At 38.7% G+C, this 17574-nt stretch overlaps 1 protein-coding gene across 8 annotated transcripts in view; it reads right to left on the bottom strand.

Moving 5' to 3' along the window:
* Positions 1-17574, bottom strand: part of prdm16 (PR domain containing 16) — a 304752-nt gene that overhangs the window by 212832 nt on the left and 74346 nt on the right. Inside the window, exon 1 of one of the 8 annotated variants that reach the window (XM_049486254.1) lies at positions 15208-15521. The exons of 6 other annotated variants lie outside the window; for them this stretch is intronic. In XM_049486254.1, the coding sequence (XP_049342211.1) occupies positions 15208-15220 (13 nt within the window). In that variant the 5' untranslated portion in view covers positions 15221-15521. Of the gene's footprint in view, positions 1-8473; positions 8621-15207; positions 15522-17574 lie in introns of those variants that run through there. One more of the 8 variants, XM_049486255.1, reaches the window with a different exon arrangement.

Raw genomic sequence — 17574 nt, 5'->3', positions numbered from 1 at the left:
ATGCCTAATGCTCTTTTTGATACTCTTGACTCTAGAGAAATAATTAATTAGCAGGTCTTATAATACTAGCAGTAACTTTAGCAGTAACTTAATATTTCTATAAGGCAAATATATTGCTTTAGTTTTTTAAGTTTAAACAATTGCTTGTTTGAAAGTTTAAAATTCAGCTAATATTAAAAAAAATTGTTTTGCATATTTTACATGTGATTATACACAATTACTTAAAGTAATGTTCTATAATGTAATGTTTCTGTTAGCTAGCTTGCATTACATGCTTGGAGCTAAATTTAACATTTAAGCACCTTAATCTGCCATATTAATATTTTCAGTTCAATAGAGAATTATTTTTTTTTGTTATTGTTATTTATATAACCTGACAATGGAAAATATTGCATTATTAAAGATAAAGGAGTGCTCATTTCTCCATTGCTTTCGATTCTGAAGATTTATTTGGCTAACATGTACATATGCTAAGGCAAAACAGGGTCTTCTTGTACCCAAAAAATGGGTTTGCCAGCTGAATACTACTGAGAACATTTGGAATAGAAACCCCAAGAAGCAAAAGCAAATCTTACTAAAACCCTTTAATGGAAAAGTCAATTCAACTAATATTTTATAATAGTACAAAAAACTAGGAATGTACAGAATTTTCAGCAAACAAAATTATTCAGTGAAAAATGTCAAAAGAAAGGAAACCTTAATACTAAATAATTATTACAGAGTATTCATTTTGTGATTTGTTGGAATGTTTGCTGAGATATTTAAAATGTTTAGCGATCAACAAATATTTTAAAGTGTAGTTTATTTTTGACAAAAACACATTCAGGCTATTTAATTTATGCAACAGTAGAAAAAGTGACATTATTTATGACATTTTTATTTTGTCCAGTTTCAACTTAAAATTTTCACTTCTGTGCATCCACACCAAAAACACTCATTTATATTATAAAGCACTTTCTATCAGATTAAAAAACCTTTATATGAAATACAAGCCAAGTCCTACTGAGTGTAAGCACTAGCAGGGTACGTTTTATTCAGTCCCACCTTCTGCACCGTTTAGCTGTGTAAGGAAAACTCACTGAAGTGACTGATTCACTTCATCACTACTCCATCGTGAAAAAAAAGTCTCTCTATTTTAGCCATGACCAGGTTTCACCTCTTTTCCTTCCTCTCTCTCTTTCTCCCCCACTCTCCCCTTTTTTCACGTCTCCACCGTTCCTGTGTTTCAGCGGGCACATTACCATTTTTGCCTCAGGCTGCAGGCTTGGCCACAGCGCAGCCGGACCAGTGACAGCTTATTCGGGAACGAATTCAACCTTTCCCCCCTTTTCTCCCTTTCCGCAGCTCGCCGGCCTCCCTCCATAAGAATTCAAATTTGTTTGCACTTCCCGAACGCGCTTGGAGGAAACACTGGCCCTTGGATTTAATTGCAGGGCCTACACAGCCCTCTCTCTGTGGAAAAGGAGTCAGGGGTGGAAGAGGACTGCCCAGAACTGTAACTGAACACTTGTCTAAGCGAGCACTTCACTGAAGTTACTAAAGGAGCTATAGCCGGGTCTCTACATCAAACTAACTGAGAAACACCAGGCATTTATCATAGAAATCTGGCCTACCTCGGTATTTGTCCACAAATACTCATCCAAGAAACGATGCACGAAAGGATGTTGGAAAGCAGTGTAAAGGAATAGTTTGGTAATAAATCACATTTTAACTGTTTTTCAATTCCACCAAATGTAGTCAATCAGTCAAGACATATTCGGCATGTAAATGCTGCTTCAGAGCTATAAGGATAATGTAGCCAACAGGTAACGAATGCTTATGCTTAGCTAAAAGAGCTGGATCAGCTTTTCCAATGCCTGTATTTTGTAGGTAATTAAATGAAGTAATTCTAAAAAACATCATTAAAAACTCATTTGACATTAATGAACAATGAGGTAGTTTAAGGCAAGTTGTCATTATTTTTTTTAGCTACATACATTATCTTTATAGATCCAGAACCAAACTTAAGACATTAGATTCAATAAATTGACTAAATTTGCTGCAGATCATCTCTATTTTGATTGTTCTTAATAAATTATCTACAGACACTCAAATTTTCGGCAAAACCTAAAGAACAAACTTGGTCTAGATTTAATGATTTTATGAGTTTTAACATTTAGATATATTTGATATTTAGATATTTAATGTGTTGTTTAATATTCAATGTTAGCTAACACATTAAAATATATATATAAATATATATTTAGGTTATATAAATATATATTTATATATTTAGGTCTAATGTGATAATGAAACAATTATGAATGAATTGGTAGCTGTTTAGTTTAACAAATCGTGTGGATGTGTCCCTATATACATGGTTTAAGGGGTATAAGACAAGACTAAACATTTACAGCATCTACAGTGGACTCTCTTCATTAAGTACTACGAATAAAAAGTACTGCACATCTGATTAACACGCACAACTTCTCATCTGATTTCTTTTTATCTGAGTAACTGGCAACATGGAGACGGCTCCCATATTAAAACAGCTTCATTTAGCGAACCACTGGGAATTACAGTGCGAGCGAAAGAGAGGAGAAGTGGAAAAAAATGCATTCGTTTTTATTAGCAGGAAAAGCCATTGGTTTGGCCTGCAACGGTATCTGAGTGGGGGAAATGATTTTCACCTCTGGCATGGGGAGCACTCCCTGGCTATACATCACCCGATTACTCCTCGACTGGCCCCGGTCTTAGTCATTAGCCAGTGAATTAACGACAATCCACCATGCTATTAATCACACTGACAAAAGTGTTAGCATGCCACTGACCTGCTGCCACACAGGGACGCGAGGAAAGGGGGGTTGTTAGAGAGAAGGAGCGAGAGGGAGGGAGGGATATAGAGAGAGAAAGAGAGAGAGAGAAAGGGACAGAGTAAATTGGGGTAGTGACTGGGGGAGGCAAAGGTACAGTGTGGAAGAGCTGATAAACAGCATGACTTCAGCAGTGCTGAGGCAAAGCAGCGTCTATAGTTTGGGGGGGGGGGGGCAAAAAAGACAGAATGAAATGATGGAGATGGATGAAGGAGCAGACTTTGCGCCAGGATCACCTGAGCACTTGCACATGGCTGCTTTTCACAATCCTGTGACCGCTAAACAAAGAATTTTTTTACCGACTTGTTTGTTGAGCACTTTTTTTTTGTATGGGTAGCACAAGCCACTCAAGGGCATACTACAATGCAACTGTTTTCAATTTCAATGTTTGCTCATTTTCTGATATAAATTGACACTTGCAGATATGGGGCCTACAATTGGATGTCGCCTCACTTACTGAATGATTTTCACTGAAGAATGGATGGTTGAAAACATTCTTCAGAATATATTGATTTTATTAAGACTGTCACAGTAATCAATTTATTTTGACAATATTTTTTACTTTTTAAAAATTAAGTTAGATAAGATAAATTAAGATTAGATATCATTCTATAAACATTGACTTTCATTGACATGCAATCAAGATATGCCAAAAATAGCCTAAATTTGGGCTGGCAATCTGAATATACTTTACTGATGTGTGATTTTATGTGGATGCATGATTATATCTGAATCGTATTATCATCAAATAATTGCAAACCCAAAAATTGCATAATTGGACAAATGGTTAAATTTGACATACAGCTCTGAAAAAAAGAGACCACTTTTTCTTTGATTTTACCAAATTGAAAACCTCTGGAATATACTCAGGGAGATGGATAACCACAAGCCATCAAACCAAGCTGAACTGCTTGAATTTGTGCATCAGGAGTGGCATAAAGTTATCCAAAAGCAGTGTGTAAGACTGGTGGAGGAGAACATGCCAAGATGCATGAAAACTGTGATTAAAAAACATTGTTAGTCCACCAAATATTGATTTCTAAACTCTTAAAACATTTTGAATATGAATTGTTTTCTTTGCATTACTTAAGGTCTGAAAGCTCTGCATCTTTTTGTTTTTTCAGCCCTTTCTCATTTTCTGCAAATAAATGCTCTAAATGACAATATTTTCTTTGGAGATACTTGGGAGAAATGTTGTCGATAGTTTATAGAATAGAACAGTATTGTTAATTTTACTCAAACATATACCTATAAAAAGGAAAATCAGAGAAACTGACTCAGAAACTGAAGTGGTCTCTTAATTTCTTCCAGAGCTATATATTTTAAAGCAATATTTGATGACATATTTGTAGTACTTTAGAAAAGCAGCGTGCTTTTTATTTATACATCCACATGACACAAGAAATATTAAATCAGGGAATATTAAAGGGCCGCATAAATTTGAATGTTTTGTTCATCTGGCACCCACTGTTAGGCTTCATTAAAACTCAGTAAATCATATCGCCTAGCCAGGTGTTTACTCACAAGACAACACTTAATGTCTCTTGATGTACAATTTTATGATAAACTTACACACTGATATCCCAAGCAATAAAAAATATAAAACTATTTTCCTCTTCAGATATCTGTTTCATTTCACTATAACTGACCTGACCTTTTATTACCATGTTGCTAATTTGCAATGAGCATATTTCTCTAAACCAAATTTAAATGGAATCAACCAATATTGTCCAACACACATTTCCAATGGACAAACTACTTGTTTGACGTACAGCACCTCTTTTACACTACCATCTATTTAATTTAGCTGTGAACAGTGAAGTCCCCTTTAGTCTGCATTTGCTATGGTATTCTATGCTAAAGTCTGTGGAGGCCTTAAGTGTTCTAATATGATCTCTTCTAATGTCTTCATTCAGACTGTGTCAGTAAGGCTTCTCCTTTTTTATGTGTGTGGACTCGGGCGAGCAGGTCAAGTGAATTAGGCGAGGTCACTCAATAAGCTGGCCGCAGCACTGGGCTGGCTAATCACGCTGTTCTGGCTCATTGAGCAGTCAGGCCCAAGCTAAAAGAGCGCAGGCTGGGGGCTGAATGCAGATGCCGGTAGCAGGAGAGCCATGCTAAAGGCACAGACTCTTGGTGAATTCCTTTTTTCCCCCCTACCTTAGTGCAATTTCATCTCATCTCTCTTTCTCTTTCTTTCTTTCTCTTCCTAGCTCAGTATTGGCTCTCTGCCTTGCCTACTCTCCTCACCTCTGTATTCCTCTCTCCCTCATTCCTTAAAGCAGCCGATCCTGGCATTCATAAATCACTAATCCAGCTGAGGATGACATTTATGGACAAGTGACCACTCTATGGAAGGCAGCTACATGAAATGTCACACGAGGGGAGAGTCTTATAGCTGAGAGATAGGAAACCTGTTTTATTCATTACACTCGTCTGCTCACTGCAGGCCAGGGAAGAAAATAAATTAATAGAACAAATGGGGCAGGGATTTTAAGGTGCGGGAGAAACTAAATTCAGTAGTCAGAAACCAGAGATAATAAGTTGGACTACAGTTACGTTACTGTTAACCCTAGGTTAATGTTTCAGTTTTAAATTCCCAAGTGAACACTATTCTATAGTGTTTTAGCTTACCAGCTGTGTTTTAGTTGTTAAGTCCCACAGGGTTCTATTTTAGGGCCTATTAAACTGATGTAAATTATTACAGTAATGAAGTGTAGGCTTACATACATTGGTTCATGGCTTAAGGGGTTAAGCTGCTGCAATTAAATCACTGGAGAAAACAAAAAAAGTAAAAGCTATAATAATAATTTGGCAAATGTGCTGGCTGATAAATAAAGCTTATTGTCAGAGGAACTACCTTTCTACCAGCATAAACCTCTTGTGATAGAAAAAGTAAAAAGAAAAATTAACTGGCGTGCAGAAAGGTTCAAATCAAGATGCATGGCCAAATTTCTGTGCTGTGCATTGATTAACTGAACCAACCAATAACATCCAACACCTCTAACATCATTAAATCTTTAAATAAATAACTTGCTTTTATTCACAGTATCTCTCTCTCCACCATCTATTCAATTTTCCCTGCACAGTAAATATTTCTTGCAATGAAAAAAGAAAATGTAGACATTCCAGGCACTACCAAATTAAGCAAATGTCAGCATTTATTAGACTGCTGTTAAGTGCATTTATTTTCTTCTGTTTCGAGCACAGTTAATCCACTTACGATCAAGCTCAGTTAAGCTTAATCCAGTCCACGTTCTCTCAGTGTCAGAACTCACTATGGTAAATATGATACTCTACTTTAGCTAAAAGGCCTACCCAATCACTGGAGGTGAATGGTGCTGGACTACTGAAGTACTGTGTTCTTTATTATTTTTTTATTTTTATTCAGTAAAAGGTAGAAAAATGCATTTCCTGAAGTAAAGGTAGACCAAGTAGGTGGCTCCCCAATTAATACATGGTGACTATTTTTTTTTCAGATGCCTGCTACAGTATACGAGGTGGCTGATATATGGATGCTGGGTGGTTTCTATGGCGTTACTATGGTGTCAATACCAAAAAAATGTAGGAAAGGTTAACCATCCAAATTTCACAAGACGCAAAATAATAAAACATAGATTACAGTATAGTTGCCCATTGCTTTCATTTCCCATTGTCGGATATTATTTTCTATATATATACATATATATATATATATATATATATATATATATATATATATATATATATATATATATATATATAATTATTATTTTCTCTTTCACGTTTTCACTCTCAATGAAATTAGTAAAGAAAAAACTGTAAAAACACTGATCCTACAGTCCAGCTGCATTGTTTTTCTTACTACTCAGCATTTCTTTGTGAAGAGCAACAATTGCAAAGTCAATAAATCTATCAATCGATACAGATTTTCACTGCTGTCCACCGACAGGGCAAAGCTCTTGGCATTAAGACATGCTCGGCAGAGGAAGCCATCTTGTTGTACAGGGGGAAGGAAGCAGGGAAACAGATGCCTCGGCACGGTGAATGGTAACAAGTGCATTCGGGAACAATGTGGCCGGTTCTCCAGCAGAACAGACCTGAGAACCAGTCCGAGCAACAATCAGTGACCACACAATGCTGTATACACTCCCGCCAAACAATGGGTCTGGCCCAAAGAATTCTGGGAAAGGGGGTCTGGCCTGCTTCTCCGACTAGAGGCCGGCCTGATGGGCTGCCCACGCTGTCAGCCGCCTGAGACTGCATGGTGCCACAGGACTACTGAGGATCAAAACAGAGTGCTAACCATTTCAGAGAGGTCTGTGCAGGTCTACCTTATGAATGCAGACAGACCAAAAGCTAGAAGGTGTTTAAAAAATGGCAGATCATTCATAAAGGTTAAATTCCAACAGCTGGCCCAAGTTTATAGTCTAGTTAGCAGAAACAGACAGCATTCTATAGAAATTTCATCAATTGAGTATCATTTGCAGATGTGGCTTCTAAGCTAACATGTTTCTATGAATCTAAGTGCATCCTATTATCAAGATAAATGAAAAATAATAATTTTATCTAATGATCTAGTGTTTTAATCCCATTGGCAGATACTCTCTGCTGCTTAAAGTGCTTTTATTTCTTTAAAACTGTCACAAGTGTAAGAGTGTAACTTTAGTGATGATAAATCATTTAATTAATCTTAAATATCCCTACAGCAATCTAATGGTAAGAAGTTTTAGCTAGGTAATTATTACATATCAGAACATGAGACTACAATTAAGCTTATTTCACTCTTTATGATATTTTATGCACTACAGCCTACTAGCTTTATTTTAATAGATACCACTATTTTATTCATTTTAATGTTATTTGTTTGATTTTAAATGAACAATAATTTTAAGAAAGAGTTAACCTGGCTAACTAATGTGCCTATGTCCCTCACAAAAACCAAGTGTTTAGGTTACTTTATGCAGCTTAGATTTATTAATTTGATGTAATTTCATTTTTCCATCTATTTATTCACACATGAAAAAATCTCAGTATGTACATAATCAATTTGACTAAATAAATCAACTAGCCACTAGCTGTTGACCCTTATTATGGTGATCATTTCCATGTTATTATCAGTTTGTTTAAGTTTATATTTATATTTTCTGACCAATTTAAACAAGTTAGACAGCTTACCTGCGAAAACTGCATGAAGTTTAAGACAAAACACTTTTAAAAAGTCTGTTTTGTTGTATTCTGTTTATGTTTTTGAAGCTAGAAACATGCTAGCGCTGATTAAATTAACTAGATTTCTAGTCCTTCATACAGGACATTACTTCAGGCTTTTAAACACAAATACAGCATTTTACATCTATAAAAAGCTGTGTGCACTATTGCTGAAATTTAATTAGCTGTAAGATGTATATTCTGTACATTATTTGAGGTCTAGATGTCGTTATATCATTAGTAAACTAGCTACGTGGCTAGCTATCTAAGGTAAGAACTAGGTGAGGAGTTTGGTTAGCACAATGCTAACAGGACCTAATAACAAGGCGGTGGCGCGCCGCGTCATTTTCCCGCCTCAAGTACCTGAACTTCCCACAGTTAAAACAGCAGCCGGATCACTGTATGAGAGGATATGAACGACTAAACACACAAACCTGCCGCTGTTCTGTCTTTAAAGCTTAATGAAGCAACATATCCCTGCGCTTAATTACCACGCAGGGGCTGCAGGATGTGACTCTATTAGCTGCGAGGCTCCCGGGTTGTTGGTGCGGCTCTTCGCTCCCTGACATAAATAAAGTGTCTGTGTGAACCTGAGGGAGATGAACAGCCCGGAGAGGAGCGGAGCGGTGGGCTGGTTTTGGTCAGGGGGGAGGAGAGAGGAGGGAGGGGGTGGGGGGGTGGGGGGGTATTGGTGGTGCTCGGGGTGGAGAGACAGGCAATTTTCCCGTTTAAAACGGCGGCGAATTGAGGCGAATTCCAGATAATTGGCTAGTAATTAGGGAGGTCGTCAGGTCGATTTGGGAACAAATGGCGCTGTTTAACGGAGGTGGTCTCCTCCGTAATCTGAGCCGACCCCCCTCTTTTGTCTCCGTTATCTGTGGCTCTGCTCGCCGTGTGACATCCCGAATAACGGGCTCTGTCTCCAGGGACAAACACCACCGAGTGAGACATTAGTCATGGAAGTAGAGACACACACACACACACACACACACACTCTCTCTCTCTCTCTCTCTCTCTCTCTCTCTATGTCTGTCTTAAGATTCAAAGTAACTATATTATTGGCATGACTGTAATAAGTACATTTTGCCGAAGCAAAATACAACAGTTACAACAACACAAAATTAATACTAAAAATAATACTAAATATATATATAATAATAATAATAATAATAATAATAATAATAATAATAATAACTTTATGCACCAGGAGTGATGAATGCAGGGTTATTCCACCAAGTATTCTTGATAAATAAATCTACTTGATAAATATAAACTTGTTTGGTCTGAAAGCTCTGCATCTTTTTGTTATTTCAGCCACTTCTCATTTTCTGCAAATAAATGCTCTAAAAGACAAAAATTTTATTTCGAATTTAGGAGAAATGTTGTCAGTAGTTTACAGAATAAAACAACAATGTTCATTTTAATCAAACATATTTCTATAAAGAACAAAATCAGAGAAACTGATTCAGAAACTCTTATTTTTTTCCAGAGCTATATATCAAGTACCAGTCACAACAGTAAACACAAAAAAATATATATAAAAAAGTTTTTTTATTGTCTGCATTGTCAATTGATACTAAACTAGAGGAATGTTTTATGTTTTAAAATCTTCAAAGTAGTAACTTTTGCTTAGATGAAACATTTTATTACATTAAAACATTAAGTATTCTTAAGTGCATTCACAAAGAAAAAAAATTATAATGAAACTGGCACAGAATAAGTTCATCAGGGTTAACAGCACCCCAGATATGATCCCACCCAAATGCTTAGCAGAATATTTGGTTACTGTTGTTACTGTTCCCTTATCCCAGAATTATCTGTAATTATCTGTAATCTGTAGGTATGTGTTTCCTAATGTGGGGTCTTTGTATTACACACTCTATAGGTAGAACTCAGTAAGTAACTCAGCAAATATCTCATTTTCCCTCAATTTCTTTTCTTTCTCTCTCTTTTTTTCTATAATGAATCTCCCTATCAATCTTCCATTTATCTCTTTATTCTTACTGTCCCTTAAGTTTTGTTCTCTTTCTTTTCTCTTTTTTCTTATCCTTGTATTATTCTAAGTCTGCATGTCTCATTCGCTTTCTTTAACTATATTTCTCTCTCCTTATTCTCTGTATAAGCCTGTGTCTCTTGCTTTTTCTGCTTTCTGTCCTCTCTCTCTCTCTCTCTCTCTCTCTCTCTGTGTGAGGTGTGAGGTTCAGAGGGGGTCACCAGGTAACCATTGCCTTGGAGCCACAGCAGAAGAGTAGAGAAGGAGTGAAGAAGTAAGGAAAGTAGCTCAGGCCCTCAGTGTGAGCCATTAACAAAAGCTAGATATGTGGTGGGAGCTCCAACATCTGCACATAGCTCCACTTCTTCTTACACTTTTAAGGTGGAAAAAGTGTGTTTCCCAATGTCTTCCTGTGGTTCTGTGTTTGATGCCTCATCCAGAATGCTGTATGTATAGATAAAAAGGGATTAAATGTAATATCCCAAATCTTAATATATGAACATTTCTGCCAGCTGGTGCACGTAGTTACTTAAGAATATAATGGTCACCTATTATCATCTATCTATCCATCATGCAGACTAATATTCCCTCCCTTTACTCTGTCTGGCTCTGTGTATGTAAACTCTGTCTATTCATTAGACCCCCCCCCCCACCCCTTTCTGCTTCCTGCTGCTTTTGTGTGTTTGGGTCAGACACAGATTCCTATTTGATCATCTGCTTCCCATCTAATTAAGTTGTTTTGTCTCTGCTTAATAGATTGGAGGACAGTGCCACAGATGAGCCGCTTGAGTCTCGGAGGAAAAGGGCCGAACAGGACGGGGTGGCGGACGGACGGACAAATAAAGCCTATCACAACATTCCACAGCACAAACAAACAAGACAAGCGCTTATAATCACAGACAACAAGAGCAGCTACCTCTTACACGCTGTACAGCAGAGAGAGCTTGCAAGCTCTTGTTCGGTAAGCCTTCTGCATGTTAAAAGCAAAGGAAAAAGCCTTCAGAGTAGGCAGAAAAGACAGCGATAAGAGGGAAAGCTCTTTTCCAATGTGTCATGATAATGATCCTGCTGAGCACACAGTGTTTATATGGAGAAATTGAAGTATGGAAAACATAATGAGGGTGGCTATCAATGTTTCAAGCACCCGCTTTTTTAACAATCATTAAAAAAGTCTAAACAGTGTTATTGTAACGTCCTGAAACAGAGAAAACACACGCATGAACGACCTCGATGAAAGTTCCCAGTGGTTTTGACTCGGTGTTTAATGGCACTGAAGAAAACTGCAAATGTTCAGGCCCGCACTGGCCGAAACACACACTTATGGCATATTTGTGTCAAAACATCTGCTGTTATTGCTGGTTAGTCAGCTGACTGTTGAAAGGGGTTGAGTGTGGTCATTGTGGTAATTGTATAATGTACATATTAGTACCATACTCAATTAGTAACTAAAAAATACATCGACATATCAAAACGCATGGTATTGTATTGCAATGTGTAAATTGATTGTAAAATGTTACCTCAGAGAATGGCTTGGGAATGCCCACTACAGTATAGGGTGCTAGGTGTTATAATGTGAGTAAGGCTCTGCCATGATCAGCATGCTCATGGCAAGACGACATGAATTATCGAGAGATAATTAGGTCAGGAGAGGTTTAATAGAGGATGCCAGGTGGTTGTGCAGACATTTACCATTCTCAAGGATTCTCAAGGATTCTTTACAAAAAGTAATGCTTCTATACAGAGCTATTATGATTCATAGCACCATGTAAATGCTTAACATGATTTTGCCTAGTCAAATGTTCTTTAAATGATGGAAAGCATCTAAACCATGTCCTTCAGCATGCATTATTTACTGTTAATACTGGGACAGTCTGCATGTACTGTATCAGTAAACAGTGAGATGAGAGGCACAGTAACCTCTCGGTGGCCCAGCATTTCCTGAAACAGGAAAAAACAGCCGTGCTAAAAAGGATGCAATGCGCGACACAAAAGAGGCAGGAGTAGTGGCCCATCAAACAGCGGTATGGGAACGGGCTCAGGAAAGGCACATTTCAATGACACAATGTCTCTGGTGTGACATTATCTGCCTCAATCTGCCTCAGATGAGCCGACGGGCTGAGAATAGAGAGCAGAGGAGGTGAGACATGGGAGTGAGAGAGTATGAGAGAAAGAGAAAAAGAGAGAGAGAAAGAGACAGAATGTAAAGTGACGGCAGACCCAAAAGAGAAGAGGAAGAGATCAAAGGCCACGTCTGACTTCCCCCCCAAGATAACGTGCGGTGCAATTAGACGGCCTCGACAACTTCCATTACGCCTGATCAAATATTTATCGTGCTTTGGAGATGATGTCGCCCCCTCTGCCGGCCCCATTTGCATAACAAATGGGGGAGACAATTAACAAGCAAGTGGAAGAGCGAGGGAAGCGAGAGCGAGGGACGACGGTGGAAAGAGGGAGTGGAGGTGTCAAGAGTTCCGTTCAGGCTCCCTCCGTTTCATTTGCAAAACGGCGTAAGAAAAAGCCTCTGTCATCAATTCCCAAGCAAAGGCCCGGGCCAGACAAGGATAGCTAGCTGATGCTTCCTCATGCAGCTATTAATCATCTCGCAGAAGGAGAACCGCCACCAAATTGAGCTCATCAGTCTCTATATTAAGCAGGAATCAAGGTACAAGGGCAGGGAAGAAAGGGACAGGGAAACCAGGGAAATGACGGCTGGCCTCTCTTCCCCTCTCCCTCTCTCTCTCTCTCTCTCTCTCTCTCTCTCTGTCTCTTTATTCATCTCCCCTCTCTTACCTCCCCTGCTCTTCTTTTTTTTTTCTTTTTTTTCATCTTTCGTTCTAGTTTTGCGATGCCCCAGACCTTGCAATGGGGTCCATCTGAGACTCAATCGAAAATGTGAAATATGTAAGATATGAAAATGGTAAGAAGTAGGTTACTTTGGAGGTACACTGTTCGATTCATCAATCAATTCTGATCTGTTTTACTTTATATGTCCACATTTTTGTGGACACCCTTTCTAATGAATACATAAAGCATAGCACTTTATGTTGCACCCATTGCCTACATGAACAGGGACATACTGTAGCTTCTCTAGTCCCTAGAGAAGAAAAAATAATTGCCAGAGATGTTTTCCCAATAGAACTACAATAAAAGGAGCCTCCGAAACAGATAAACATGAACCAATTGCCATTATGCCTAATGTCGGGTGTGGTCCTGGCTAGAGGGATGTAAAGCTTTACAGCACTGAGCTTGAGCTCTATAGCAGTGGAATTGTGTTCTCTAAAATGATAAATGGGACTGCATTCAATACTCTGGGTACTTTGAGTTGAGTTAGGAAGTTGAGGATGATGAGGTGGGGTGGTGATTATCCTACATTCTGACCTCACTGAAGCTGTTGTCGTTAAATGCGGTACATCCTCCTAGCAGTGCTTTAAAATCTACCATGGACAGCTGATTTAGTAGATATCCCATTACTTTTGTCTATATAGTGTATTTGTCATTATTGTGACAATTACTAACACTTGAACTGTGACTTCCCTTAACCTGCAGCTTTGCAAACAGTGCTTCAGCTTGTTCCCCTCGCCACTTCATACGTGTCATGTGAACACAGTCAGAGGCTTCAGCTTACTTACCTCGGCTCGTGCTGCTCTGTCTGACCTGCTCGGGGCTGTGGAGAAAGTGGGAGAAATCAGGAACAGGGGAAAGGGGTTAAAGGTGAGCATCCAGCCTGTCGGGACGGAGGGAGAGGAGGACAGACGTAACGAGAGGATGAAGAATGATCACCTCCGCTCAGCTCTGACAGCCTCACAGATGGAAAATGAATGACCCTCCAAAGCACAGTGACAAGCAGCTACCGATATAGATAAAACCAACTAAGGCGTAGGAGTGGAGGGTAATAGTGACCACAGTTTTGTTATTTATCCTGGCAGTAGGCGTTTTTTTTTTTCATTCACCATACACACACACACACACACACTCACACACCTTCACACACACACAAACTATATGGAGCATTGTTTCCTTTCAAATCAAGCATGTTTAAAAAAGAGTTAATCTTATTTTTTTGGCAATACTTTGCTACAGGGGCTTGACAAGCTGTCCAAAATTGACTCTGATGGTCTCTGAGGGTGTTCTCTGGTATCCAGCACCAATATTTATATATATATATATTAATAATCTCTGGCCTATAAATATGAATTCAGGGGTAGTGTAGTTGGTTTTAATTTTCTTGCCTGCCCAAATTTCAAATGTTCACTTACAAAACAAAACATTCAACAAAACGAGGGACAAACTACCTGAAACAGAGAGGAAAAAAAAAATACATTTCTTGGCCTCCCCGTCTTACATTCATTTAGCTGTCAGGGGGAGGACAAGCAGTAGATGACTCAGAACTGATTATACTGCAGTAATCCTCTTTTGGTTCGACTTGCTGAGAACTAAATTAAAGACCTCTGAGTGTGCAAGCAAATTAATTCACTTTGGCATTGGACAAGAGGACGCTGAACAACTTTAGCGGATGTGTTGAAAGAAACAGGAAGAAATGGAGCACACACACCCAAATACACATTATGCACAAATAACCTATATGAACTACACACACCTCTACAAATCACAGACCAATTCAGTTTCTGAATCAGTTTCTCTGATTTTGTTATTTATAGGTTTATGTTTGAGTAAAATGAACATTGTTGTTTTATTCTATAAACTGCAGGAAAAAAATCCAAATTCCAAATTAAAATATTGTCATTTAAAGCATTCATTTGCGGAAAATGAGAAACGGTTGAAATAACAAAAAAAGATGCAGAGCTTTCAGACCTTAAATAATGCAAATAAAACAAGTTCATATTCATAAAGTTTTCAGTTCAGAAATTAATATTTGGTGAAATAACCCTGGCTTTTATTCACAGTTTAGGCATCTAGGCATGTTCTCCTCCACCAGTCTTACACACTGCTTTTGGATAAATTTATTCCACTCCTGGCTTGTGATCATCCATCTTTCTCTTGATTATATTCCAGAGGTTTTCAGTCAAAGAAACTCATCATTTTTAAGTGGTCTCTTATTTGTTTCCAGATAGACGCCTCTACTCAGTGCTGGCATTCTAATCTGCTCAAATTTGTCTACGCAGTACAATTCAAATCAACTCAGCTCAGCTTGACAATGGAAAATGACAAACTTACCGAACGCAGACATGATCTTTTACAATCCTGCTCTTCCAGTTCACATGAACTCTGTCGGTCAATTAACCCAGCTAGTGTCTCTGATAGCTACTCTCTTCTCCTCTCTCTCTCTCTCTCTCTCTACTCTCATTCTTTCTTTCTCTCACTCACATACTCTCTCTCACACACACACATTCTCAGATAGTGGCCGGGTTGGTGAGGAGGACCTATCTGGCCAGCCGATGCTGCTAACGTGAAAGAATGTCAGTGTCAGTGCGGCAGAGATAGGCCAAGTGCAGGAGGACGATGGGCTGAAGGAAAGGACACTTCAGAGGTCAAGCAGAGAGAGGCTCCAGAGTCAAGCATGCCATCAGATCTGGGTGAGAAAGGCCCGGAGGAGTGTGAAAAAGAGAAAAGAAATCTAAACCAAGAAATCAGAAAATCTATACCAAGTATTTACTACATGAGGTTAAATGGTAATATAGTGTAGCTAAACACATGTGTTTAATGGAATTTATTGTGGTTAAATTGGTGCTGTATCTGTATCTGCGTGTCTGTGTGGTAGTTTAACCATTTCCTGAGTGTTCCTGGTGGCTAGGGCTGTATATAGACAAAAATCTGAGGATCTGATAAACATTGGTTATGATTTAATATACTGCAAAATATTGTAATACCATAATAAAGACGATAGATCTCCATTTGTTTTTTTGGTTTTTTATTTTTAAAAAGGTTATTTCTATCCAATCAGAATAGTAGGATCTGAAGATTAAAGAGTACAAACTGCTATCTAGCACTCAAGAGTTTAAACACAAAATGTTAAAAACTAAACTACCTACAACCAGACTCTGCTTAAATCATATCAGTACATATACAGCTATGGAAAAAAATAAGAGACCTCTTAAAAAAAAAGAGTTTTTTACCAAATTGAAAATCTCTGGAATATAATCAAGAGGAAGATGGGTGATCACAAGTCATTAAACCAAGCTGAACTGCTTGAATTTCTGCACCAGGCGTGGCATAAAATTATCTAAAAGCAGTGTGTAAGACTGGTGGAGGAGAACAAGCCAAGATGCATCAAAATTGTAATTAAAAAACAGGGTTATTCACCCAAATATTGATTTCTAAACTCTTAAAAATTTTTATGCATTATTTGAGGTCTGAAAGTTGTGCACCTATTTTGTAATTTCAGCCATTTCTCATATTCTGCAAATAAATGCTCTAAACGACAGTATTTTTATCTGGAATTTAATTGTTATATACTTGCAAAATACAATATTGTGATACTTTGATATATCCATTATTTTTACACCACTACTGAAGGCCTAAACCTTTTTGGTGTGGGAGGTCACATGGCAATGACTGTGACGGGCTAAGCGAAGCTGAAGACGAAACCACCCAATGGGCAGCTCAGACCATCAGTTACCAGCCAACAATACTTGGGTGGGCTAATTAGTACCTATTACAAGAATTGCTAGAGCTAAATGTGCTAATGTAGCCAACAATACATGGAAGCTGGCGGCCAATGAGGAGTGCTTTAATGCTCTGTTAGCAGTGGTGGCTCAGTGGTTAGAGCACTGTGTTATTGATTACAGTGATGCGGGTTTGGTACCAGGATTTAAGAAGCTGCCAGTGTTGGGGACTGTTGGGCCCTTGAGTGAGGCCCCTAACATTCCCTGCTGCCCAGGCAACAGAATGATAGCATGTGTGATCAATGTATATTTCCATGTGGGTTTGCATGCTAGTGTGTATAGTTAGTTATAGTGTTCACTGCACAGATGCAGATGTCCCAAAAACACAATTACTTTAAATATCCTGGTCTTGTCTTGTCATGTCTTTTTGAACATTTTATTCCCATATAGGTGTGTACTGTACTGTAGTTGTATACCAGTCTACCAGTGCAATGTCCTGTAGCTTCCGAGGCCAAAGTTCACAGAAAGTTTAAGCAGTTAATGGGCAGTGAATGAGTTTAGAAGCTGGGGCAATTCCTGTTTAAAGATACCCCCCACACAATCGGAGGATCTGTGTGTATGTGTGTGTCTCTGTCTGTGTGTGTGTGTGTGCGCACGTTTGTGCGTAGGAGGCTGGCACAGTCGCAGTGTCCCCTCTGCCCCCGTGTACTGGCACACATGAGGCAGCTTTGTGGGCCTCTCCAGCCAGCATTCCTTTGATAGGATGATACTGGGGTTGGGGACTAAAGCTGTTCCATATGACACTCCTCACATGGCTCTGTCTGACCACCTCTCTCTCTCTCTCTCTCTCTCTTTCTCTCTCTCTCTCTTGCACTCTCTCACTCTATCTCTCTGTGGGGGTGGAGTGAGGATTTCACAGGCACAACGAGGGGTTTGTGATGACAGGGGCCAGGCCTCGTCACACACCAAAGGATCTGTG

The sequence above is a fragment of the Astyanax mexicanus genome, chromosome 12 (assembly GCF_023375975.1).
Source record: "Astyanax mexicanus isolate ESR-SI-001 chromosome 12, AstMex3_surface, whole genome shotgun sequence".
Taxonomy (NCBI): domain Eukaryota; kingdom Metazoa; phylum Chordata; class Actinopteri; order Characiformes; family Acestrorhamphidae; genus Astyanax; species Astyanax mexicanus.
The sequence above is the reverse complement of the archived record's forward strand: the minus strand, read 5'-3'. Positions and strand labels throughout refer to the sequence as shown.